Source organism: Stigmatopora argus, chromosome 1 (genome assembly GCF_051989625.1).
Source record: "Stigmatopora argus isolate UIUO_Sarg chromosome 1, RoL_Sarg_1.0, whole genome shotgun sequence".
NCBI classification, from domain to species: Eukaryota; Metazoa; Chordata; class Actinopteri; order Syngnathiformes; family Syngnathidae; genus Stigmatopora; species Stigmatopora argus.
The window spans coordinates 17229368-17256848 of record NC_135387.1 but is presented as its reverse complement, the minus strand read 5'-3'; the positions used below and the strand labels follow the sequence as shown (position 1 = coordinate 17256848).

Below are 27481 nucleotides of genomic sequence, written 5' to 3'. Positions count from 1 at the left end.
TTTTTTCGTAAAAAAATGACGAAGTATAGTAAGGCTTTATTCTCTTAAAAACCACCATGTATAGTAAGGTATTTTTTCTTAGAAAAATGACCATGTACAGTAAGGTCTTTTTTCTTAAAAAAGTGACCATGTATAGTAAGGCTTTTTTTTCTTAAAAAATGACCATGTATAATAAGGCTTTTTTTCTGAAAAAATGACCATGTTTAGTAAGGCTTTTTTTCTTAAAAAATGACCATGTTTAGTAAGACCTTTTGCTTAAAAAAATGACCATGTATAGTAAGGCTTTCTTCTCTTAAAAATGACCATGTATAGTAGGCTTTTTTTCTTAAAAACGACTTAGTAAGGCTTTTTTTCTTAAAAAATGACCACGTATAGTAAGGATTTTTTCGTAAAAAAAATGACAAAGTATAGTAAGGCTTTCTTCTCTTAAAAACCACCATTTATAGTAAGGCTTTTTTTCTGAAAAAATGACCATGTGTAGTAAGACATTTTTCTTAAAAAATGACCATGTATAGTATGGCTTTTATTGTAAAAAATGACCATGTATAATAAGTCTTTTTTCATAAAAAAATGACCATGTTTAGTAAGACCTTTTTCTTAAAAAATGAGCATGTATAGTAAGGCTTTTTTATTTAAAAAATGACCAAGTATAGTAAGGCTTTTTTTTCTTTAAAAATGACCATCTATAGTAAGGCTTTTTTCGTAAAAAAAATGACGAAGTATAGTAAGGCTTTATTCTCTTAAAAACCACCATGTATAGTATTAAGTATAGTAATAAGGCTTTTTTCTTAGAAAAATGACCATGTACAGTAAGGTCTTTTTTCTTAAAAAAGTGACCATGTATAGTAAGGCTTTTTTTTCTTAAAAAATGACCATGTATAATAAGTCTTTTTTTCTGAAAAAATGACCATGTTTAGTAAGGCTTTTTTTCTTAAAAAATTACCATGTTTAGTAAGACCTTTTGCTTAAAAAAATGACCATGTATAGTTTTCTTTAAAAATGACCATGTAAACTTTACATGGTCATTTTTAAAGAAAAAAGCCTTACTTTACAATGTAAAGTAAGGCTTTTTTCTTTAAAAAAATGACCATGTTTAGTAAGACCTTTTTCTTTAAAAAATTACCATATAGTAAGGCTTTTTTTGCTTAAAAACGACTACGTTTAGTAAGTATTTTTTTTCCTTAAAAAAATGACCATGCATATAAAGGCTTTTTTTCTTTAAAAATGACCATGTATACTAAGTCTTTTTTTTCTTTAAAAATACCATGTGTAGTGAGGCTTTATTTCTTAAAAAATTACCATGCATAGCAAGGCGTTTTTCTTTAAAAATGACCATAAGGCTTTTTTTCCTAAAAAAATGACCAAGTATACTAAGTCTTTTTTTCTTTAAAAATTACCATGGCATAGTAAGGCGTTTTGTTTTTTGAAATGACCATGTATAGTAAGGCTGTTTTTCTTAAAAAATGACCATGTATAGTAAGGCCGGGAGGTGCTCAGAATAGAGTCGCTGGTCCTCTGGACGCCTCCCTCGGGAGTTTCTCAAGGCATGTCCCACGGTGCCAAACTCTTACACCCTGGGGAGACTATGTCTTCCGGCTCCCCTGGGAACGCCTTGTAATACTCCCAGTAGAGCTGGATGAAGTGGCTGGGTAGAGGGAAGTCTGGGCCTCCCTGCTGAAGCTGCTGCCCCCGCGACTCAACTTCGGATAAAGTGGGAGAAGATGAGATGAGTTGAGATGTGATGAGATGATAGTATAGCAAGGCTTTTTTTCTTAAAAAAATGACCAAGTATAGTAAGGCTATAAGGCATTTTTTTTCTTCAAGCAAAAAAACAAAGAACAAAAAGTAGACCATGTATATTCTGGCTTTTTTTCTTAAAAATAATGTATAGGCAGACTATTTCTCGTAAAATAAAAACAAACACAAAAATATCAGCCCATTTATAGTAAGGCTTTAATTGGTTTAAAAAAATGACCATGTATAGTAATCCTTTTTTTGTTCAAAAAATGGCCATAAAAAACTATATTTAGTAAGGCATTTTTCTTCAGCCAAAAAATGACTATGTATTGTAAGCCTTTTATTTGTTCAAAAAATGACCATGTATAATAAGGCTTTTTCTTCAAGCAAAAAAAAACAAAGAAACAAATAAGTAAACTATGCATACTAAGGTTTTTTTTCTCAAGCAAAAAAAAACACGAGAAAACACAAAATGTAGTAGTGTATAGTAATGTATAGTAGGGCTTTTTTCTTAAAAAACAATGTATAGTAAGACTATTTCACATAAAATAAAAACACACAAAAAATTAGATCATGTATAGCAAGGCTATAATTGTTTTTTTTTTAAACGACCGTATATAAGGCTTTTTTCTTCAAGCAAAAAAAACTAGGAAAAAAAAGTAAACCATGTTTAGTGAGCCTTTTATTTGTTCAAAAAATGACCATGTATGATAAGACTTCTTTTTATTCAAGCATAAAAAACAAGGAACAAAAAACTACTTTTAGTAAAGCTATTTCTCGTGAAATAAAAACACACAAAAAACTTAGACCATGTATTGTTCCTTCGCACACTAGTAAAAAGATGTTCTTTTTTCTAAAACGTTAGCTTCTATTTCGTGATTGAACAATTTTTGATTCATTCAACCCTGAATTTGCTTCCCCCATTCCTACCCCCCACCACCCCCACGTCACATTTCTCATGCATGTGCTGCCCCCTCCTGTGGAGTCCCTCACACCGCTGCTGTATCATCTGTTGTCTCACCTGTTTTCTGAATTTTGCCAAAAAGCCACCGCAAGGGCGCGGGCTGACATAGGCCTTGTGAATATGACGTCAGCTTGACAAACGCCTTCTGTTGAATAAGTTGTCAGGGCACACATAAATGTGAGTACATTGTAGAAAATACACAATTGATGCTGTACATACAAAAAAAGCGTCCAGAATAGGATCAAGTCTTGTTTTTAAGTTGCATTTAAGTTTGAACCTGTCACTATATGGCTAATAAATGAACAAAGATGCATTATTTTTCACAAGGTTTTGGACAAATGAAGTTAAGATGATAATTTTAATAGTTTCCCACTGCACTCACAATGTATGGGTTTAACATTCATGACGATACACAGGTAATATGGATTTGGCAACATTGTGTGTGTGGGGGACAATGTCATTATTGTGTCTCAATGTTATTTTAAACAGGTGTTTAACACATGTTTTTGAGAAATAGAAGATGTATTGCAATTTATGTGATCACACGCAATGCCACGATGTATGAAAAGTGGGTTGAACATTAAATTGAAATCCTCTAATTTTGAGGAAAATACTGAATACTGAATCAAGTAGATTGGACTTCTCTTGTGAATTTAAATTATCTTGTCCACAGATAGTGCAGGGTGTTATTAGAATGCTCGGAATACTGACATGCTGGTAGGTGATTTGCATGGTACAGTAGCGAGGCAAAACTGTTGTGCGCTCTGCCCTGCAAAATGCGAAAAAATGAAGAAAAAAAAATGTGAAAATTGCAAAAAACTGGATTTTACTGTGAAAAATATATCCGCAGTAATCCCTCGTTCGCCCTTCAAGATTCGAAAAAAACGCAAAAGCCTGAAAATCTGCAAAAAAACGGGGTTTACTGTTAAAAACATCTAAGCAGTAATGCCCCCTTGTTTGCTGTGCCCCGCAAAATGCGATAAAAACGCAAAAAAAATGGGTTTTACTGTTAAAAATATATCCGCAGTGATCCCCGTTGTCCGCGGTGCCCCGCAAAATGCGAAAAAAACACAAAAACCGCGAAATATGAAAAACCGCAAAAAAGGGGTTTTACTGTGAAAACTATATCTGCAGTAATCCCCCGTTGTTCGCTGTGCCTTGCAAAATGCACCAAATTGCAAAAGCCGCAAAAGATGAAAAACTGCATTTTACTGTACAAAATGAAGGTTAAAAGAACCATTACTACTGTGGTGTATCGAATGTCTTTTCTGAGTGTGAAGGAAAAGTTCCTGATTCTTCAGCTTGGTATCGGTAACAATCCACAGCTAAAGTCAAGTCACCGGCGTCCGCCCGCATTCGCCATAACAAATTGCTTATTGTTGTATCTTAAGGTGGATGGACCTTAGCTACATACTCACGACGGTGCCTGCTTGTTTGTGCTTCCCCTCCAGGTGCCCCCTACAAGAAGATACTCCCACGACGAAACCGACATGTGGACCAGCGACCGGATCCCCCCATCCTACCTTCAGCGGTGGGGCTCCAGCGAGGACATGATAGTGAGTGGCCACTACAGCTCCACCTTACCGCGCCGCGAGAGGCGCAGGAACAGTCTGTTCTCCTTCCCCGAGGAGAGCCACCACCATCACTACCACCACCATCATCATCATCACCACCACCACCGGCACCTCCATCGCAAGCGGCGACGCTCTGAGGACACGCATTCGCTCAAGCACCTGCCGCGCGTGGTGTGCAGCGCCTACGACTACCCCGAGGACGAGCTGCGCTGCTTCAGCCGCGACGAGGTCATCAACTTTATTGACGAGACCCCGCTGCCGAGCCCCAGGAAGAGTCCACGCCGCGCCTCCTGCACGGTCACTCTCTTCCCCAGCGTGTACGAGCATCACGCCGTCATCCTGCCTCACTTTCCGCTCACAGACTTCGAACGCGAGCCTCAAGCGCTTCGGCGTCTCTCGGAACACAAGAGCCCTTCCGACGGGATCGGCGGTCACGACAGCTCCCCGAAAGAGGGTCGGGAGGCGGGCTCGTACCGACGGACCTCACCCGCTCGCCGGTCCAGGACGGCGAGCGATTGGGCTCAGCTCAAGCAGCTGAGCTTGGGGGAGAGTGATAAGGGAGGAACAAACAGTTTTGTAAGCACACTCTCGGCATCTTCTTTGGGGTATATCCCCGTTCTCCCGGATTCTGTTGACTTCGCTTCCTAAAATCACAACAACAAACACAACAGCAACCCTTCGAAATTGTGATTGCTACTTGAGATTTTTCATCATGTTTGGATACGAGCCTTATCTCTGTCTGGTTGAACCCTCCTGTTATGCTTGTTTCTTGGTTCAAAAGTAATTGAGATTAGATTAGGTTAGATAACTTTAATTGACTGAAATTTCACTGTCACAGTAGCAAGAGGGTGAGAATACAGACACAGGAAAATACATTTTAGACATAAATAAATAGGTAATAAAACACTGCATGTTTACAACTTCTTAAAAAGAACATTAGGAAATGGATTTGTTCATCCAGAAATTTAATCAATGCGTACGCCTATTTACACACGTTTACGAAAATAGAGCTGAGTTTCTATTTTTGTTAATATTTCAATGCACTTATACGCAGTAGTGAGCACACCACCAAATAAAACGTCCTCTAACAATAATTTCTCCATTTATTCTTTGTGTACTTGTTCTTTGTGGCCTTTGGGGGGGAATATATTCTCTTGAACGCTGACCACTTTTTCTTTTTTTACTTTGGCATACAGTGCTTTCCTTAAAGCAGTGGAATCAAACTGGCTCTTAAGCCACGTTATGTACAAGGGTGGAGCTCTAAATTGCAGGTGTAAATTCACAGTTTGCTTGACTTTTGCATTGCACTATTGTTTGTTGTTTAAGGTTCTACCAAAATCAATTTGTTAGTCAAGAACTTTAGTTGCTGTGCATTGAAAGCTAAAAAGGCAAATTTGAAATTGGCTTTTTTTGAATTGAAAACTAATATATATATATATATATATATATATATATATATATATATATATATATATATATATATATATATATATATACACACACAATTAACTGTTAAATGTTTAATCTTTGAAACAACATAACAGGAGGGTCTTGTAATTGATATTGTGAAAAGGTGTCACTTCACCTTCATTCCCAAATATTCACTAGAGAAATGTTGTGTTCCCGCAACTAAAGACAAGTGTATTCTTCTTTAAGCTCTTTGATGTTGTTAGCTGTATAATACTGATTATATACTTTATATTGAGAGGTTGGAAATTGTTTTCTACTCTTGTGCAGCAGCTCATGTTCCACGTGAGTTGAATTTTTGCTGTTCATAATCATGGGCCAATCAATTCACCATGCTTTTTTTAAATATATAATTTACGTGGTGGTTACCAAGCGGTACGCAATTATTTTTACAGAACTCCCACATGGAGTGGCACATTGGGAATGAATTCAGTTTTGGAAGAGGCTTTCATTTAAAGCAGGAAATTATATTTTACACTTGTTGCTATTGAGCACAAATATAATAATTAATTTTCATGTTAAAATAAAATCAAAAGGCCTAGAAGTTAAAGTTAAAAAAAAGTATAAGTAAATGTAGCATCACTTTCGGGTAAAATTTACTTGCATTGCAAGGGGTGGAAAAATGGAAACACTTGTATGGTTTTTTAAGTGAATATTTCAAATAAGGCTAAGTTTAAATTATTTAAAATGAGGCCTGGCATAGACGTCAGATAACAATTAGCCAAACCTGAATGAAAATAAGTACATGAAAAAAAAATCAAATATTTGCACGTTTGTCCATCTGTTTCAATCATGACTTGTCTTATTCAATGTTTTCTTGATTGTCTTACATATTAGTGCACGTGTGCCATTACATTATCATCAAGCCACATTCCTCTTTCATTGATATTTCACTTTCTATCGTTACAATTTGCATATATAATTTTGCAACATATTAAAGGATGAGTCCAAGAATTGTTTTATTGTTGAGATCCTATGACAACTTTGTTGGAAAAAGGATGTGACTGATTAAATTCACATTATTCAGGTGTTGGTCCATCTTTTCAACGCTTTAGCGCAACATCCATCACCCTTGAAATCAGGGGTGTCAGACTCGGTTGGTTCGCGGGCCACGTTAACGTCAACTCGATTTCATGTGGGCCGGACCATTTTACATATAATATTTAGATTTTTTTATATAAATGGATTAAAAGAACTGGATTAAAAGCTCTAAATATTCCGTTTTTTATAGATCTAAAACAATGTTTATTTTAGCTTTTTTATATATTTTTTTAGATTTTACAAAATGATTCTTGAACTAAAAACACAGAAAAAATTGATTCAAAAATTACAATTATTGATTTAAAAGGGGGAAAATAAGGAAATTGAATATACATATATACTCTTCACTTTAATTGATCCTAAAACAGAAAGTCGGCACTCATGATTTACTTTCCCGGGCCACACAAAATGATGCGGCAGGCCAGATTTGGCCCCCGGGCCGCCACTTTGACACATTTGCTTTAAATTATGGATTGGAGACAGGGGATTTTAATTGAAGTCATTTATCGCAGCATATTCCAACATCGCCACATACCGTATCATTCAAAGAACGTCTTTGGCCAGTGGCACAAAATTCAGGAAGTCCTTCTTTGTGAGGAGGAGGAGGAGGAGGAGGAGGGCGTAGAGGACTCATGCTGAAGCACCCCATGCACTTCCATGTGGGCCCCAAAGACATGTGGGCGTGTGAGCGAATGATTTTCCTCCCTGCAGGGTAGCATCATGCAATGTGGGGGAGTGCTTCTAGAGAATAAAGGCACACATAAACACACAAATTTTATGACACTTGTACACTGACAAAGTGATGACATCAAGCTCCAAATATATGCAAGGTGCATGTTGAAGAAAACCAAAAGGACCATTTTTGTTGGTGTTGCTGTTGTTGTTTCTATCCAACTTTACCCTTGTTTTGATCTTTTAAATATTTTTTGTGATTTGTGCTTTATTTTGTAATTATGCTGTATGGTAAGGTTAATATTAGTTTTATTCAGTCATTCATTTTCCAAACCGCTTATCCTCAAAAGGTTTGCGGGGGTGCTGGAGCCTATCTCAGCCAACTACGGGGACCAGGTCGGGGACACCCTGAATTGGTGTCCAGCCAATCACAGGGCAATATTTAATGTCATTTGCGTTTGAATAGCTAATTATGGGTGACTTGACACAGTATGTTTGAATTTTTAATTAACACAAGTGTTTTTCCCCTCATCATTTGATTGAATTACACATACCATGATGAAAAACTACTACACTAAAAATGACAGTTTTGATCAGCCAGTTCCAAAAAGTATGAATAAATAAATGAACAGTTTTGAAAAATGCGAAATGCGATAAAAACGCAAAAAGTTTCAGTTTCTAAAAACTGAGGACAAAATATCAAGTAATCGAGTTGCAGGCACTTTTATTGTTTTCTGGTTTAAATGCTTAATTTAGAACGAATTTTCTTTGGAATTTGGGCCAATACATGTATTTTTGTGCTAAAAACCTTTGCCACAATGGAGAAGGTTGAACTGATCGCGCCTATCGGCAGCCAAGAATTGACTCTCGTTTGACTTTTATTCAGAAAATAGTATACAAGGATACCACATACGCGTTAAAACAAAAACTATGAAACTTATGAATATGTTTGCATTGTCAGTGTGTCTACCAAGGTCTCCACATGATTTGACGACTGCTGCTAATTTGACTGGGATTTTTAGACTGAATTTTATTCTGAGTGCCTGAGTTTTCCCAGGGGTCCATAGTGGGGGCGTTGAGCAGCCCGAACTTCATGGATCCCTCCTGCGTGGGCCTCCGCGTGTCTTCTTCATTTGACCTGAAGAGACAGGTGCCGCGGTTCCTGTGAGATGTTTCATCCTGGTCTCCTCTTCCTGTCTCTGGAACTTGCCGTGTCTGTGGAACTTGCTGTGTCTGTGCGCTGTCCGTGGTCCTGGAGATTTCCACCTGCCCTTTGGCGGGCAACTGCATAGACTTGAGGCCGTTTCGCTCAGTCACGGTGTCAGCCATCAGCAAGTAGTGGTTGAAGTTAAGCAGGCAGCTGTGGAAGCCTTTCTGGTAGTCTGAGAGTTCCCCGAGTTTGGAAGCAACTGGCCATGAGGATTATGGGTCATTTGGGGTTGATATAGAAAAACCTTTAATGCAGGCATTTTCGGATGTGTGGTGCTTACCGGTGTGAGATTTCTGAATATGCTTCAAATGCTTCACGGTCAGCTCCAAGATGTCAGCCTTTTCCAGTTTGCGCTTCCGAATCTGTGCAATCCAAAACGTGAACTTCTTAGGATCTCAGTTTCTGACCAAGCTGTAAGACTATTTTATTCATTTTCTTTTAGTGGCACCTGGTCTGTTATTGTGTTTCTGTTATCTTATATCTTGTGTTTTCGTATTGCTTTGGTCAAACATGTAATTTTTGAATGTGTCATTATTTTGGATAAGTAGTACTAAAATGAGACACCCTAATTGAGTTGTGCAGGAATTACTTAGGATAAGGAAATCCTCTTATACATAAGGCATTTTTTTATTAATCTATTTATTTTTTATTACCTATTTATTTATATCTAAAATGTATTTTCCTGTGTCTGTGTTCTCACCCTCTTGCTACTGTGACAGTGAATTTCCCGAGTACGGGATGAATAAAGTTATCTAATCTAATCTAATCTAAAATGATAATGTCGATTCCAACTTTAATGGAAGGACAAAGCAGTTTAGCCTGCATGTAAAGATTACAAAATTAAATGTTTGGGAGATGTCTGTCTTTAATGATTATTGAAGTCAAATAAAGAGGATTCATGTTTTTTTATGCTTACAGTCCCGCTGTACTGGTTCTCCAGAAGGCATTTCAACTGGTCCAAACACTTGTTAATACGAGCCCTTCGTTTCTTCTCCATTAGTGGTTTAGACACCTGGAAAATTCCGTGAAAAATGACAAATGAATTGAATTTAGTCTTTTCCATAAGAATTTTATACATTTCTTTCTTCTTTTTTTTTGACGTACCTTGTTTGTAGTGATTGAGATGGGTTTGTCCAGACCGTCAGCAGTTGCCACCATTGTCGTCTTCACCCTTGCCTTGATAGCTCAAATGAGAAAGTTGACCAAGTGTGGTTTTATATAAGCACACCCACTTAACATTTCAATGCAGACCCCCCTCCGTCCCACTCATTCCCTCAAATGGCCAACCTTGCTGTCATTTGCTGCATGCCCACTAAGCACATAAAAGCTGTTGCAAATAGTATTAAGCAGACACTGAAGGCCTAACAGGGGCAACTTATCAATTTAGTTATTTAACATGTGAAATATACATAAACTAGTACAAATACTGTATACTTCAAATGTACTGCAAATATAAAGTCATTTTAGAAAGTGCCTAAATGCATCTATGGGGTGATCCCACAACTAAAATGTATCTCAAAATATATTAAAAACACGCCAACAATGAGTTTAGAATATTTTTCAATAAACATAGACACCACCTGGAAAAAAACATTTGACAATTGCTGTGTTAAACTGCAACAAGTAAAATGACGCTTCAAAAATGCGAGAAACACAATTCAAGTAGTTGAGATTGCTCTTAATGAATTGTGAAGGAATTGTAAATGGTGACGTTGAAATACGTTTTAAGATCTTTTTTTTTTTTTTACCACGCACGGTGTTTCAGTTTAGGAGCATTTTACCGAAACAAATTAAGCACAACCTATAAATCTGCACTGTTGCAAAGGAGTAAACGCATGGCATGGGGTAAATAGAAACGTTTAAAGTCCCAAGTGAAAGAAAATTGGCCATGGTTATGCTTCAGCCTGGTTGTGCATTGACTCTTTTATTGGGAGTTTTCACGGCTGCAGGTTGAAGGCAGCACCGTGGTAATTTCCGACGTGTTGCCACACATTGCAATTCTATGCTACAATTCTATGCTATTGCGCGCTCCTGTGTTGCACCTGTAATCATGGGTTCACATCACATTTCCTTTAGGGGCTCGATTGTGCACTTCACAATATTTGGGCTTGCAAACGGAATAGAGCAAAGAGGATTTAGGCAAGAGCAAAGTGCGCTTTTTCTCGCCCATTGAGCGCTATGACTTTTGTCTTCGCGCCAGGCTCGTTGGAGGGGGTTGTGGGTGTACTTGGGTGAGGGGGGGCACCGAGGAGAATTGCAGGCCGCCCCTTGTCCCCAGGCCCCCGCTTTGCGATTTTCCACACTGCTCCCTGAAAGGAGAGCAGGCTTGGGAAAGTGGACTTCACTTCGGCCCATTGCGCATCTTTCACGCACGTAAAAAAGAGCATTTCAAAATATAAATGAGTGCAATGCGAGAGCTTTGGGAGTGGGCAGAGCACCAGGCTATCGGGAATGGGGGCCAAGTCACTTTGAGCCAAGTGTGGGGGAGGCTTTAGATTTTGATGGAGCTGATGAGAGTCACGCGACTTGTCACTGAACATTCTCTATATACACGTTGCTTGAACATTCGTATATTGAAACATTTGTCATAACAAAGATGGACTGGTATAACACTATACATACATATATATATATATATATATATATATATATATATATATATATATATATATATATATATAAATATGTATTTTATTCTTAAACTGTAGAATAATACAAATCCAAACCTCATTGTATTTTGTATTTTATAAATACATACACACACACACACACACACACACATATATATATATATATATATATATATATATATATATATATATATATATATATATATATATGTATATATATATATATATATATATATATATATATATGTATATATATATATATATATATATATATATATATATATATATATATATATATATATATATATATATATATATGTGTGTGTGTGTGTGTATGTATTTATAAAATACAAAATACAATGAGGTTTGGATTTGTATTATTCTACAGGTTAAGAATAAAATACAACATTCTCATGCAAAAGAAGTGATATTAATCCCCATCCATCTACGCTATAAGTATATTATGTATCTCCTTCTATGTGTCTTGTTTTTTTTTAATAAAAAAATATTTATTTTGTAAAAGGGCAACAATGGTCTTTTTTGGTTTCCTGAAAACCCTGCAACAAGGACAGCCGATGGTTATCAGTGGGGGGTCGATAAATACTGGAATAAACACACACTTGAACTTCTTGCCTATCCTGTCCAGAGCACAATATTGTCACTTTCGCTTCACGCCCGTGCAAACGACGCGTGCCATACGTCGAACCCCCACCCCAAAAATCTTCACTAACCACACTGGTCAACACTAATTGCGTAAAATCCACCGAATAATTGCAGGAGACAAATTTCATGCAATAGCGATGTGCTTAATCGCTCTGAAATCTAGCCGAGGCGCTTCTCTCCAAGGCTACCTTTGTCCTCCTCCACGTCACATTAGTCGACTTTTCACGCTTGCTTTGGACACGGCAGCGTGGCGGCATCTGCCTTGTTCTTCACAGTCACTTCCTCGCTTATTACTCGCTATAATTCCAATTAGCTTTGCCTCTCCTTTAGCTCAGCAAACAAGAATGAAAAAAAAAACATGCTGCGAAGGGAAGGAAAAGGACGAACGAGACCCAAGTGTTTCCCCCCTGCACCCCACCCACTTCAAAGTCCTCATCTCATCAGACATCCATGAGAATGGCACAAGGAGAACCTTGCATCGCAGTTGGAAGTGAGAATGCATGCGCCATTAAACGACAAGTTAAGTGTCTGTTTCTTTAAAAAAAGAAGAAGAAAAAAGAAGGACGCAGCTCCCGAGCCGCTTTCAGCCTCGGGTCATTCATTAACCCTTTGGGTCCTTTGTCATGGATGCCGAAGCCGTGCATGCCCACAGGGCCTCCGACTGTAATAATTGAACTATTGCGGGCTTGTTAGCAACAATTAGCGTGGCAATTATGCTACTACTGCAATAAACGAAGTTCTTCTGGGGAGGAAACGGGTGCATTTGCAAATCAATGGCTCAACAAAAGCGGCCATCATCCAGACTCAAATGCAGAGGCACATTTACATGCGGATCTCATTGACCTCTAGGAAAAGCCGCTATTACTTTTAAACCTTTATTTTCACAATTCAGCCAGGAAAGTTAGGTACGGGCCTATAATTCCAGGTTAGGCTTCAACTAGTTTAGAATTAAAAATGATGCAGATGTTAAGTGAAGTAAATGGCAGCATTTCTAAAAAGGTTTTTATCGGATCTTGCTTATATGCAATATCAAAGTGACAAACAACACCTATGAATGATATTCATGCAAAGTATTAAATACGCAAATCGTTAATTTCTTAGACCTCTGGTAACAGAGAAAATGTTTAAACAAAAAAATGGCAACAGTTATGGGCGCCAACGTCAGTTTTACCTGTACACATAAACACTGGGATACCCACATTTGATGCTGAAAAAATGTAGCATCATTGATTTAATGTCTGCCCTTACTAAGGGGCGCTATTTCCTGGAAATAATGTTTTGTATTTTTTTAAATAATCAATTTTATCATTCACCTTATGATACGCGTAACCTCACAAGGGTACTGGAGCCTATCCCAGCAAACTACGAGCACCGAGCAGGTGACACCATGAATCGGTGGCCAACCAATCACGGGGCACAAGGAGACGGACAACCATTCACGCTCACACTCATACCTAGGGTAAATTTAGTCTTTAATTAGCTTGCCATGTATGATTTTGGGATGTGGGAGGATACCAGAGTACCCGGAGAAAACCCACACAAGCAAGGGGAAAGGGAATGGAAACTCCACACAGTGAAGACCGGTCTGGAATCGAACCCTCGACACCAGAACTGCGTGGTCGACGCACTAACCACGCTTTCACCGGGTCGCCATTAATTAATTCATCAAACAATATTTGAATCGTTTTTTTTTCTCTGAGAAGGCGTTGTCAATCTCATATACATCCATCCATGAACACACACGTGCACAACGCACGAATCAACTGTCGCATGTATGTATGGTGTGCGCACGCATGCTCACACACCGAGTGTGTATCCATATGCGCTGGTGTGTTAAAGCACGCAGACGGGGAGGGGGCTAACCCAGGGAGGGGGGCAAACCCAGAGAGCGGAGCAAATCGATTTGCTGCCTTCATTTCGGTGCATTTGAGTCCGGCGGGTGTGACCAAAGGGCTTTTGTTGGGCGCAACAAGCGGGCACAACGGAGCAGGTACACCACCAACAGGTGCATGCAGTGAAATGATGATGATAATAATAATAATGTGGATGGATGGAAGGGGAAAAAAGGTTCGAAACACGAAGACGGGATTTGGGGGCAAAGCCACGCGACAGCAGCTCTAATCGAACATCAAATAGAAAGAGCATCATGAATTTCTATGGACTGCTCCTCGGGTTATTTAAAGAGTTCTTCCTTTGCTTTGGGCACACAATGGCCGCTGTCCGCCTGTGTGTGCAGGGGTGAGCGCATGAAAGGAGGAGAGGTGCACATTAACATCGCTTAAGGTTCTCTCCAGCCCACAAATGAACTGACTGCAAAGTAACTTTATAACTCGCTGGAGGATGAAGCCTTTGTCCGAATCTCCCAGTGAAAGACAACGGGGAGGAAAAAAGGGGAGCCGGCTGGAGGGAGGGGGCTGCCATTGTTAAACACTAAAGCGCATGGGTATTGATGCGCCTTCAATTGCAAAACATCTGCCATTTACTTGGAGCCACTTGAGCGAGATTTGAATTCAAATAAAGCAGCAAGCCTTCAGTAGTGCACTGTCTCCTTAAGTGAGATGGAATCGGGCTTTTTAGCACAATACATTTAAAAACTCCTATTTATTCCATCCATTTGAAACGATGGATTCATCAGCATCATTTGAGGTCAAGCTTGAATCCCAAGACTAGGGGATATATTTCTATTTTTTCTTCTTCTTCTTCATACAATGCATATGGATGCGACCCCATGTGTCTTTTTGTTTAGTTTAAGGAGCACTTTCAACCAAGGACTTCCCACCCAACAAAAAAAATGTATCGTAGAAGGATCATATTAACAAGTTAAAAATCACAACTGCGAGATTTAGAGACACAACTATTCAATTTAACAATACTACATAAATACAAACAAAACAATTTGAAATAATTTTCAACAAAATATGTAAATTCCTTACTATAAAGTTGGGGCAAACCTGCTCCAAAATACCCCCATGAAAAAAGGGCCCAATTGGTATATCAGAAATAATGTAACAAAAAAGACGCTCATTCTACAAATAAAAGCAAATGGTAGAATTAACATGAAATCGAAGAGAAACAAATATGATAATGTCAATGTAGGGTATATAGTCATACAATGGAAAAAAATAGAAACGTGTGTTTTGTAAATTCAAAATACTTGTCATAGGTCTGAAGCTGTCATTTGAGAAAATAAAATTGTCAGTAAGTTAAGCAACGTGTGCCGCACACGTTGCTTAACTTATAGCGGAAGTCTGAAATTGGTATGAAATTGTCAATTTGTAGGTGTAAGCTTTGAGCTGCTCCCCCACGGCGCCATATGCTGTGCTTAAGTGAAAGCATTTAACAATTCGTTCCTACTTTCACGGTCCATCCTCCACGTCTCCCGTGCAGGAGCAGTCAATAGCCGAGACGAAATGCCAATTGAGCCCCAGGAATGATCACATGCCCCCCGGGGGAAGAAACTTTCCCACTCCCATTAAAAAAGGACGCTGTATATATGCGCTGTAACACGTACAATGGCCAATTTTAATTTATTAAGCAGTGGAAAAAACAAAAAAAACACAACAGTGCAAAGTTAAAAGGAGAGTCCTATACTATATAATATGGTGGTATCAGTGAAGACAAAAACACTTTAAGGATAGTTCAGTACCTCACACTTTCTGTTAGTGTTAATTACATCATTTTAAAATTATTTTTAAAGGGAGTTTTCATGCTACTGTTTTTGAATTCTGTTCATTTTTGCCTTGTAGGCACCATAGTTAATTAGAAGGGTTATCTTTTTTTAAGTAGTGTAGCACTCAAACTCCACAAATATTTGGACTGTACTTTAAATATGTGTTGTTTTTACAGGGCACGTTAGACATGTTAAACTTACGCTCAGTTTCTCAACAGTTAAAATTTATTCGTCTGGAGGTATCACGGTCAACCTGTGCCATCTAGTGGTGGTATTAATTATCTTTTTAAAATGGAAGTTGGAGAAAAACATGAATGAAATATGTAACATTAACTTTGTTACGGATGTGACTAAAAACTTGAATCAACTTTTTCTTAAAGGGCAAATATTAGTTTTAGTTGGGCTATACGTTATATTTATTTTTTTAAAGCAATGTATTTAAAAACAACAGCAATCCAGCAGCAATGACAAATAGATATATTTTTCAAAATCTTAATGTATCAGTAAATAGGAACAGGATTATTGTTTCAGGATACTTTCTGTGATATTTTTATATGGTGGTGTACTGTGATTTTATAATATATTTCCCTTGGTTTAGCGAAGGTTGGTAAGCAATACGTGACACAAATTCCCTTCTTCACTGAAATAAAAAAAATTAAAAAAACACTAGTAAAAATACAATCACCAATACATAAAACGTGGAGAAATCTGCAGACATTGAAACACATATGCTTATCTTTCAAATAAAATATTGAGACTACTTTACAGAAATGAATCAAATTTGAATAACAGTCCTGTGAGCTCCAAATGCCAAAGTTTTTATTTTTGCCAAACAAATTGAACGACAAAAATCCACACTTGAACTACATTTTGGTTGTTATATTTAAAGCCAACGGGAAAGCCTAAAACAAGGTCTCTGTCTAAATACTCGAATACCAAGTAATTTCAAGCGGGGAAATATTGCAAAATTGGTACTATACACAGCATTACTGACTAATTGTTTTGGTGTAATTCTGGATTATACCTTGGAAGTACTGAGGTGTGTTTTTGTGAGGTTGAAATAGGATGATGTAACATTTTGGGAGGAAATACCACAAGGGGAAGGCATAAAGGTTGGAGAGCACCGCCAGAGCATGCAGACCTTGAACATACTTGCCCTTGTAGAGCACCCAAATAGTGCCAAAGACAATCCAGGTGAGGACGATCAGGAGCAAGCAGAAGGTAATTGCTTTGGCTTCGTTGTAGTTTTTAGGGAGGTCCTTCCCCATGTAGGAGAAAATAAAGCAAAGGATGGACAAACACACAAAGAACAGAGTCGGACCCGAGGCCGCCTCTGCACGGAAGTCACAGCTCAATATGATTTTGTCTCGAGCCCAAAAGGTATCATTGTACGGAATTGGGGTGGCAATCAAAAAGCCGATCACATTCAGGGCACTTTGTATCGCAAACGCCCCCGTGACAACGAACCACTGCCCATGATATTTCACCCACCAGCTGTGTAGCTTGGGGAACTTGGTGGCCATTTTAAAAATGCAAACAATCTGGAACGCACGCACCAAAAAGCACGCAAGGCACACGGAATAGAGCAAGGAATAAGGCAAGAAACGCAAGATACATGCGTAAATGGAGGGTTTGCCAAAAAAGAAGATAATGCTCACGCTGCTCAGACTGAGGCAGCCCAAAATGAGGAAGCACATGTAGCCGCCAGCGGACCTGACAACTGGCGTGTTGAAGTTGAGGGCAAAGATGACACTCACGGCGACTACCAGGCCCAGCAAGAGCAGGGTGGCCGCAATGATGAATAAAGAGCCGGGGTCTTTAAATGAGAGGTACTCAACATCTCGCAGGGTGCATGATGTACTGGCTTCTGCAGACCACTCTGTCTCCTTACAGTCCACACAGTTATATGCATTCTCTGTGGTGCACACAAAACACCTTGGTTCCTGAGTTTAGATATGGATAAGGGGTTTATACAAGAAAAAAAAGTTACTGGGACACTTTTAAGTGACCATCCAGTCGAACTGCTAAAGTAGGGCGGAGGTGGGGGACAAAGTTTAGCCATTTGGCTACATACGACACACAAAGCATTATTTTGTCGAAATGAAGGTGACATGATTAATTAAAGACGCTATTATGTATGGACAAATGCACATTTATTGCATTGATATTAAATTATTGCTGATAACAACTGGAAAGAGAGCGACCTTTGTTAAACTGAGAAACAATCTAATCAACTGACTTAGCGAGCCGGAGGATGTTTTGAAATAACAAAAGACATGTTCCTTCTTTGAGACTAACCTGTGATGTTGATGTAGGTTCCCGCAAGACATTCCTCACAGGTGAAGCAGCACTTGTGAATTCCATCTTGCTTCTTTGCGAATCCAACAGGGCATACATCAGAGCATCGTGAAGTAGGCACCTGCACATGACAAGGTGTGCAGCAACTTTACGGATGTAAGGAAGTGAACCATATTCAGTGTATTACATTGTAGAGGCGTATTAATTATACTGTAAATGTCACCCTACCAGATACAAAGTAATGTGAAAGATTGCCACTGATGAGAAATGAGGAAATTGCTTACCTTAGAGTTTCCATGCCACTGAATTTTGGTCTCGTCAATGAAAAAGTTAAACGAGGACTGAAACTGGTACAATCCGATCTTCTCTATTTGACCAGTCCTTTTCCACAAAACAATGGAATAAGCTCCAAATTTGGGATCTCCATGTGCATCAAACTGAATGTGCTGGTTCAACAGAGTAAAGTTGGACTTTTTTAGCTCCACCAGAACCTGAGAGGGGAAATATGTTCATATACAAGGGAAAGCGCACATTTTAGACATAATTCTAAACAATGCCACCAAATTAATCAATTTCATGTTCAACACAAGTACAAAAACAAAACGTGAGAAAGAATCCAGTTCAAATGGTTTGAACACAAGCCACTCACCTTGTAGGGAAGGACTGAATTATGTCTTTGACAGGTATGTTTCTCACATTTCAACACGTTGTGTAAAGCATGAGCAATAGCATATACAGCCGAATAAACAGAAAAAGAATATGACGGGTCTAATGAGATGATATCCCGCGCTGTAAGATTGGAGCAGTTGCAAATCTGATTGCAAAATTGAAGTTCCTCCGCTTCGTCACAATGGCTTTTGCTCTGGGTAGCGAGGAGAAACTCTCTAAAACCGGGAATTTTCAACACCGTCTGAGACACTCCCAGTACGGTTCCAATCTTTTGAATGTCTTTCATCTTTGGGAGCTTCTCATTTAAGGACCAGGTGTCCAGAGCCAGCCACACTTTGTCTTGGACACCCAACCGCACCGCTGACTCAATAAGAGCCTCGGCCAGCATTTTGGGAGCAAAAACAACAATAGTTTTTATTCTGTGTACTTGTATTTGGTGGAACATTTCTGAGTAATTTGACATGTGATTGACCTGTAAGGCAAGGGCCAAACAAATGTCAGTTTCCTTAATCATCCTTCTGAAGAGTGCCAGGCCATCATTGCCATAAGCATCATTGCTGTTCAGGAAGGCCACCCATTGCCATTTGAAGTGTTCCATGATGGCAACAATTACTTTGATGATGGCTTTATTGGAATGCACAGTCCGCAGGAAAGAGGAATATTTGGCTTTTTCCGAAAAGGCCGAGCTGGCGGCTCCATAGCTGACCTGTTGAAGGTTATAGAGGAGAGTCTAGATTTAATGGCATGAACTGTTTGTTTTAATTCAGATGGCAGTATAACCATAATCACAATTATCTGATTTCTTTTACTTCCACTGATCAGTATTCTCTTGCTAGGAACCCTATTTATAGTGTGAATGCGGAAAACTTCCGAACAAAAGTTATTTTTGCTGCAAATCCGAAAATTCAAAATCATAATACAACTGCACAGAAAAATATCTGGTAAAAAAGTTCATCTCACTAACCATTCAATGTCACCTATCAGTTATATACAGAAAATTGGCTCCAAATCTGTAGATGCTAAAATTACATGCAAATCACTTAGGAGTAATTTGAAAAGGCATAAACTGAGAACTGTTACCAGTGGAATGAAATCCATCAAGAAGAGTGGCGCTACAGTCAAGACGTCTGTGCTTGAATATGGGCCCACCACGCCAATGACTTTGGAGGCCGCAGACAAATTTTGCATTTCTTCACTCCAGGGTTTGATCAATCCATTGGCTGAAATAAGGTCAAAAATACTAGGGAAATTCTGCGAAATCGAACAGTGGTCAAATATCTTGTAGCCCAAAGCCACATTGGGCAAGAGTTCGGTGGAGTTATTGATCTGTTCCACAGAGAATCTCATCAGCTGAAACCTCCGATAACTTGAAAGACTGAAGGCTTGGCTGAAATAAAAATAAACAAATCAATTTCTCTGGATTCGCAATCAAACTGAATATCATCTTTGGAAAGGCACCACTGTGATAGTCTCATTTAAATGTGCTGGATATTATGTCTGGTGTAACTAATCACAGCATTGATATTAAAAGCATTTTCTGTTGTACATAACAAATAACGGTAATTTCTGGCTTCTGTTTAGGGACTTACCTAGAGCAGCGAATGGCTTCTGGTCTCTTTTGGCTAACAGAGCTACTTTTGTGAATGTCAAAAAGTCCACCGATCAAATAATCACCATTGAGTTTGAACTGAGAGTTGCACGGACTCAATGTCCATGCTCGTAAAAAATATCCAATCAGATACAGAGAGGGAAGAAAACACATTCTTTTGGTTGACATTGACCAAGCAGTGAAACGTGTGTGTGCTTCCCTGCTTTTATAAAGTAACATGATGCATCCGTTGGGCAGGAAAAACAAAACCTGTTGTGAACATTTCCTTGCAATTTGGAATGCATGATTGAAATTGGTCTGAATATTTGTAAGGGATGAGGGATTTACAAATCAGTATGCAAAGACAATCTGGACAGGCGGTGAAGACTTAACAAATCAAGGTAATAGCAGTCCCTGCAAAAACAAACAGAGTTGAATACATTTTGGTGAAAATTGGAATTGTAGAATTATGTTCCGTATTTTCAAAAACAATGTTGTACTAGCAGGAAAAGCAGTGGCGGCTCAAAGTTGGAGAATGTAAAAGGACACGAGGTCACAAACACAAATATGTTCATTCAACCGGTTGGCATCGAGACATCTACATACAAATGTGGTGTGCACCAAAACAAATGATTTGCAGGTAGTTTCAAGCCTTATGTTAAGAAACTAAAGTAGATTGTTAACATGAGGCCCGGAAACTACCAGCAAATCATTTGTTTTGGTGCACACCACATTTGTATGTCGATGTCTCGATGCCAAACCGGTTGAATGAACATATTTGTGTTTGTGACCTCGTGTCCTTTTAACAATCTACTTTAGTTTCTTAACATGAGACAGGAGAGTAAAATTCAATTCTTTGGAAGATGTTTCACTGTTTGCTGTTTAATTCACAGAAATGTGAAAAAGAATTTGCAGACAATGCAGTTTCTGTTTTTCCCTATCTGATAAAACACTTCAACTGTTAGCAAAAACTGTGGGAAGACTTCCATTTTTGTTCAAAACTTCACACAGTCATCCATCTTTGCTCTTTGCCAAGGCTTAACACTTTATCCAGATAATAACCAATCATGATATCATAATTGCAGGTTTGAAACGATTCATTCAACTCAGATACTCTCCAAAGAGCAAAGAAAAACAACCTGCACAGATAGAAAATAGCAGTATGGCATGGGTACTGTTTCAAGAGACATGTTTTTTTAATAGCATTTAAAGTGGGGGAAAAATACACTTAATTAAAACCAAGTTTTGAACAGTTACACAAGAAATCAATAACATGCAAGACATAAGAAACAGATTGAATGCATGAACTCAAAAACCCAATTAACCAGTTCTTTTTTTTTTTTTACAATTTCAGATGACATTTATTTAAACACTAACAAATTTGTATGGAGATTAAAGGGGAGGAAAAACAAAAATAAATCTCAAATGTCATATTTAAAGATATAATATATATATATGTACAAATCTTTTCAACAACCCCTTGAAAACAACTTTTTACAAGAAATATGTTTGCTCCCTTACAACAATGTTGATCAGAGTTCTGTAAGAGCAAGATTTTCCAAGAGTTTGAAAAACAAAATATTAAAAAAAGTCATCGGGGGTAGACAAAAAAAGTGTGATCGCCACCCACTTCATCCATTTGACACAATAAAAGCCCTCTATCTCAGTTTTCTTACGTTTCCTCTGCAAAAGAAAGAACAGTTTGCATGGAATGACTGTCATTTTTTTATGAAGAACAAACAGGTTATACATGAGTACGATATCATCTACAATTTTTAATAAATGGCACTGAGGCTCAAACACATTAGTCCTAACCTCAAATTTCACTTCATCCAAAGCCTACCCAGTGAAGTGAAAACAAGGCAGTCCCCTTCATTCCACATCTCCCAAAAATGTACTCATTGAAAATAGAAAAGAAAACTAACAAAAAAAGAACACTGCCGAATGGAGCCCATTACAAACTGGATTTGGGTGGCCTGTTTGAAGAAGAGGCGTCCATCTTTCATTTGTTGAAATCTAAGGTAAAGCAAATCCATGAAATTTCCATTTCAAGCAAAATGCCCTCAAAGTGCCTTTTTTTTTAAATTTAAGTGTGACTAGCGTTTTTTTAAATCTAAGTGTGACTAGCGTTTTTTTTTAATTTTTTATTTATTTATTTTTTTTATTAAGTGTGACCAGCGTTTTTTTTAATTTAAGCGTGACTAGCGTTTTTTTTTTTATTTAAGTGTGACTAGCGGGCCTAATTGTGTTTGTGTGACCTGCATCCAAAGACGTAGGCGAGTCGTTTAACATTAGTTAAAGATTTTCATCAATTTGGTGTTTCAGTGAAATGCATCAAATGCAAATTTTGCACAAGAAAGTTAACTGATAAACTTCAGAGTAGGATCACATTTCAGTAACTCCAACTAAAAAGCTCTTGCTGCTTTTATGTATCCTCCTAACGTAATGTAATAATCGACACTAATGACCAATATCACATGAAACAAACAACTTGCTCATGGTATTTTATTAAAAACATTTTTAACATGGGCCGGCTTGTTTATCAAACGATTTGTTGCAGATATTTTTAATTTTTTAAATTTATGGTTCGTGGTGACCTGTACATAACAATACAAGTGGGCTTTCAAAGGCATAGGGCAGCACCGAGTCTCAAAAAACTACTCCAAACAAACGTTGGCCATATCTATAAAAAAAAAAATTAAGGACTGGTTATCACAATCCTAGCAACAAAGGCAACACTTCAAGACTTCTTTGATCAGCGCCATTCATATTCTCTTTCAATACTTTCAAATGTCGATCAAAAATCAGGTCTTTTCTTATTTTATTTGTGTCATATAACTCCCCCCTTACCACAAAATGATCTAAGCCCCTGCACTGTGAACGGTAAATTTCAAACAAATAGGATGAAAAGTGGGACTTTTAACTTGCAAAAGGTTTCCCTGTTTCTTCCTTGCCTTTGTATGTCCTCTTCCCATGTGTGAATGGTAAGTATCTATACTTGATCATATGCTAAAGAGAGAAGAGGGGAGGGGGAGAGAGAAAATTAGTCATCAACATGCTAGTAGGTTTAGTAGTCTTTAAGTACCAGTCTAAACAGTATCTGAAAAATGGTATTGAACAGAATAATACAAAAATGTTGACTGAACTATTGGCAACCCTGAAAACAGTTGCAATGTAATCTGAAGTGAACCATTTTCTTAACTTTCAGGGACAGAATGAATTTGTACAGTGCATTGGTATCTTTACCTTGATCTGCCTTTTCATGGTGATGCAGAAGAGCATGATGAAGTACATGACAAGTATGGGCCAAAACACCGGCACATTGAAGGCTTCAAAAAATGTGCAAATCATGGCAATGACAATGCCTTTTGTTGCTGAATGCCTGCCACCCAAAAAGATGTCATTTAGAAACAATCAACTGCTGTATCAATTCTAAAGTTAATTCTACTGAGTGTTATCAACACTACACATCAATCGAAGAAAATCTACATTGACCTAACATTTATTTATTCTTTAGTAAGAGTTTATATGTGGACGTTTTTCATTTGAACGAAAATGTTTAAGTGTCAAATTGATCTATTTTTGACCAAGAAGCTCACTTTATATTGTTTTCTGCTCAGGACATTTAATGTGACAATAATCTGTAATCACATTAAAAATAAATTCCCATGTATCTGTAAAAAAATCCTGGCCAGTCAAGGTTTGGGTTAAGCCTCAGCCTTCCAAAAAGTGCAACTATTTCACGGGGGGGATATATCATAAATATCTGTGGGTTGTCTCAGTGTGACAATAAGAACCATAGAACAATGAAAACCGGAGTACCCGAAGAAAACCCCCACACGTCCGGGGGAGAACATGCAAACTCCACACCGGGAGGTCCGGACCTAGGATCGAACCCTCAATCTCAGAACTGTGAGGGTGACACGCTAACCACTCATCTTAATCTGTGAATGGAGCATGGGAAGAATTTACCAGAATTTGAACTCGGGCAGCCTCCGAATGAATGGACGGAACTCTTCATTCTGCTTGGTAGGAAGGGCAGGGCCCTCATCTACAGCAAAGGCAGGATTCTAAGTTGTTAAATCCATTTCGAAACTTACATTGAGACAAACACAAATAAAAACTTAAAACAAATGGTCTTGAAATAAGAATGTACACAAAGCTTTTATGTATGGGGTTTCCTAAAAAAGGAAGTGCCGCATTTTTCCACCGCACTCGAAGCAGCACTGGAAATTAGACAGCGACTCAGCAATAAATATGACTAAACCACAAAGGAAAAAGGAAAAGCAACCTTGGGAGAATTTACCTTCGTCAAGGAGTGATGGATCCACTTTTGGAGATAGAAAAGCAATGAACAGGTTCAGATGATAGATTCCCAGGGCATATGTGACTATATACCAACCCTGCAAAGTAGTTAAAATCAATCCAAGGCTTTTTTGCTGGGACATATTTTACAGATAGCATTAAAAAAATCTGAGAAGGGGAATTAACACTGCAATGCAGATGGAATTGCTTGACCCATTGTTGGATGGAGTCCCCTTAGTGGGAAGCTACAAATGTGGTTTAAAAGAAAACAAAAGCAAAACTGCCAGCTAGTTCACTTGTTATGATATTGTGCCATATCAGCTGTGCTGGAAGTGGATGGTGTTTCCTAAATAACAAAACATCTAAAGAAATGAAGGGGAGTCAATGTAACCATTTTTTTCCTAAAAAGAACAAATGACCAGTGGGCAAATGTTTATACATATCGTGTGAATAATGCAACATGTCAAGGTTGTTCTGTGGTATTTATTTGGATTATTTACCAAACTCTGGGTCATCTCCACTCCACTATTTAAATTGTTTTTAAGCAAGTAACATCACAAATTCAATCTGCCTTTTACACACACACGCAGAAAAGTAGACATTACCTGTAGTATGTACACTCTGATCATGTATAACGCGGTAAATAGAAGAGTGGAGCCCCATCGGACTGCAGAGTATGGTGTTGACTTGTCCAGCCATGACTGGTAAATCTGTTACACGTGAGACAAAACAACAATGGCTTTTAAAATCTGAGAAAATGTAACCTTTGAGGCAGGGATTTTGAATAAAACAGGCAGCATGACAACTGGAAGAGATATTGTATCTAATTTAGTACAAATTCCAAATACTTCAACATATTCATACATAATATTCTTGATTCTAAATGAATACTATCCCTTATGGACACAATGCCGGACTAATGTTTCAAAATGCTTCATGAATTATAGTGTGATACTTTTGGTTTTTGAAAGTAAAAAAAAAAAAAGCTCATATACAAGTGCAATGTACATTGCATTTGTTAATGAACTAAAAGGATGTTACCTGTCCAGTCCGAGTGAAAAAGGCAGCGATTATAGATTGTTTTCCATGGATTGACTCCCCAACGCTGTCCCCTTCTGACATTCTAGAGGTAAGAGTGAATAAAATAGTATATTAATCACAAATAATTATAGGCTCACCTGTTTTCAACATAGAGCCAGCACATAAAGTAATAGATTTTTCAAAGAATTAAAGCTTTATCTGAAGAGTGCATTAGTGAATAAAAATGTATATTTCAAAATAATCTAAGGGTCAATCTAAATGATTCTAACAACTTCAGTAGTTATTGGGTGGACGAGTAAAAGTAAAAAGAATAATAATAAAAAATAGAATCACCAGGCTGTTTTATACTGCATATAAAGCACCTGGTTCATTAGTTCATGCAAAAATAAACCATAAATTTCTGCGATCAATCTTTTTAAGCAATACTTATCTGCTTTTACACCCTTTTGAATGGTACAAGCAGAACATTTAACATAAAAATACTATTTCTTATACATGAATGCATCATTTTTATTCATTTATATCTTATTGTATGGTGTATAATTTGATAAAAATTGCATGTTAAATGTTCTACAGTCGTTGAAGAATAAAGTTGTATGTACATTGAATTCTAGGCTGGTAGAATTATTTTTTAATTTCGTTTAAATTTATCTTACATTGAGGTTTATAGTAAGTTTAAGCGCATAAAAAGATTTAAAAATATATATTTTACACTCAACACATAAAATAATTTGAGGGATAGTATCCAAAATCGATGTTGGGCATTCGTAATATTAGCACCAGATATAACTGACCATTTATTCCGGTTACGTCGAAGAGAAATTATATTTATATACATATATGTACTCAAAATAGTTGAATGAATCAACAATTTCAAGTGTACTCTTTGTGTTGAATGTAATATACTACCAGTCACCCAAATCAATGCGGGCGATTGACGTTGCTCACGATAACATCAGCTCATAAAATGCCGACAGAAGAGAAAGCACAAGATTTAGCAAGCATGTTATGGAAAGCCTTTGGAAAAACGTTGCATAGTCCTTTAAACCAGTCAGCTGTACAATTGCATGAGGAAAACGTAGCGCAAATACGAACAATTTGACGGGAAGAGCTCATGTGTTGGGTTACTCACGTTAGCTTCTGAATGACCACGGGAACTGGCTAACTAGCCATCAACCTTCGGCCTAAATTGACGACCCAGTGGGTAATGTAGTTTTCTAAGAACGTGCAATTATTTGCGGCAACCGTTTTAAAATACAACAAAAAACTACATTTCCCACGGACTGGTCATTTTACAAGCAGTCAGTGGGAAGGTAGTTCTTGGAAAACATAACTCCAGTTTCTATTCATATGCCCATTGAAAACGTTGAACTACAAATCCCTACAAAAGATGCGATGTGACAACTCACTTCCGGAACAGGGCTCCTGCACTGCTAGCCGATTGACTATCTAAAACCTCTACGCTATTATCGGCACTACGAAATTATTTTTGAATGAATTGTGACAGAACAAATACTTCAGCGTGATATCACGTCCGTGTGCCACTACTACGTCTCTGTAAACGGGACGTAAACGTCCGAAAGTGTTATTTTCTTACCTGATATAGCCGATGTGTCACTACCCGGCTCGACTTCAGCTAGACACCCGAGCCAAACTGAACACGTCAGTACTTCCGCATGGTTTCCACACGTCAGACTAGACGAGTTGAACCCCGAAAACAACGAGCCGTCGCTAAATATTTTTCGTTATGATTAATATTTTACTGTAGTTAGCTCTCCAAGTGCCACCTTAATGAGGGTTCTCAATGAATGTTGCGTATAATTTGACAAATTTTTGTTAATAATTCAGCACATGCACCCTCAAAATGTCATTTTCTAAGTTAGCAGGGTTGTTCACACTTCTCTAACAAGACTGAAAATTAACTAATTTATCCATTCATTCATTCTCTGAAC

At 37.9% G+C, this 27481-nt stretch overlaps 4 protein-coding genes across 11 annotated transcripts in view; 1 reads left to right on the top strand and 3 right to left on the bottom strand.

Moving 5' to 3' along the window:
* Window positions 1-6770, top strand: part of gpr153 (G protein-coupled receptor 153) — a 41637-nt gene extending 34867 nt beyond the window's left edge. Inside the window, exons 6-7 of one of the 2 annotated variants that reach the window (XM_077604282.1) lie at window positions 4153-4257; window positions 4330-6770. In XM_077604282.1, coding sequence (XP_077460408.1) covers window positions 4153-4257; window positions 4330-4923 — 699 coding nt within the window. In that variant the 3' untranslated portion in view covers window positions 4924-6770. Of the gene's footprint in view, window positions 1-4152 lie in introns of both variants that reach the window. The other variant, XM_077604276.1, reaches the window with a different exon arrangement.
* Window positions 6771-8164: 1394 nt separating this feature from the next.
* Window positions 8165-12306, bottom strand: her3 (hairy-related 3). Of its 2 annotated transcripts, XM_077604330.1 has the most exons (5): window positions 12147-12306; window positions 9770-9849; window positions 9582-9677; window positions 8946-9027; window positions 8165-8864 (listed from the first exon to the last, which is right to left on the bottom strand). In XM_077604330.1, exons 2-5 carry the CDS (start codon window positions 9821-9823, stop codon window positions 8422-8424), a joined length of 675 nt encoding a protein of 224 aa, XP_077460456.1. In that variant the 5' UTR covers window positions 9824-9849; window positions 12147-12306; the 3' UTR covers window positions 8165-8421. The 2 variants fall into 2 exon arrangements, with proteins under 2 accessions (XP_077460456.1, XP_077460446.1); XM_077604320.1 differs by lacking the exon at window positions 12147-12306 and having other exon boundaries at window positions 9770-10194.
* A 4180-nt stretch (window positions 12307-16486) lies between these two features.
* tas1r2.2 (taste receptor, type 1, member 2, tandem duplicate 2) lies at window positions 16487-20691 on the bottom strand. Its single transcript, XM_077597505.1, has 6 exons — window positions 20185-20691; window positions 19676-19982; window positions 18576-19301; window positions 18211-18417; window positions 17927-18047; window positions 16487-17543 (listed from the first exon to the last, which is right to left on the bottom strand). Exons 1-6 carry the CDS (start codon window positions 20421-20423, stop codon window positions 16615-16617), a joined length of 2529 nt encoding a protein of 842 aa, XP_077453631.1. The 5' UTR covers window positions 20424-20691; the 3' UTR covers window positions 16487-16614.
* A 358-nt stretch (window positions 20692-21049) lies between these two features.
* rer1 (retention in endoplasmic reticulum sorting receptor 1) lies at window positions 21050-27251 on the bottom strand. 6 transcript variants are annotated; one of them, XM_077604235.1, is made up of 8 exons: window positions 27127-27251; window positions 25530-25611; window positions 25094-25198; window positions 24490-24586; window positions 24156-24234; window positions 23430-23565; window positions 23138-23192; window positions 21050-21866 (listed from the first exon to the last, which is right to left on the bottom strand). In XM_077604235.1, the coding sequence occupies exons 2-8, from the start codon at window positions 25608-25610 to the stop codon at window positions 21856-21858; spliced, it is 564 nt and encodes a 187-aa protein (XP_077460361.1). In that variant the 5' UTR covers window position 25611; window positions 27127-27251; the 3' UTR covers window positions 21050-21855. The 6 variants fall into 6 exon arrangements, with proteins under 6 accessions (XP_077460361.1, XP_077460316.1, XP_077460339.1 ...); XM_077604190.1 differs by lacking the exon at window positions 21050-21866 and having other exon boundaries at window positions 22675-23192; XM_077604213.1 differs by lacking the exons at window positions 21050-21866; window positions 27127-27251 and adding an exon at window positions 26939-27077 and having other exon boundaries at window positions 22675-23192.
* Window positions 27252-27481: the final 230 nt, after the last annotated feature.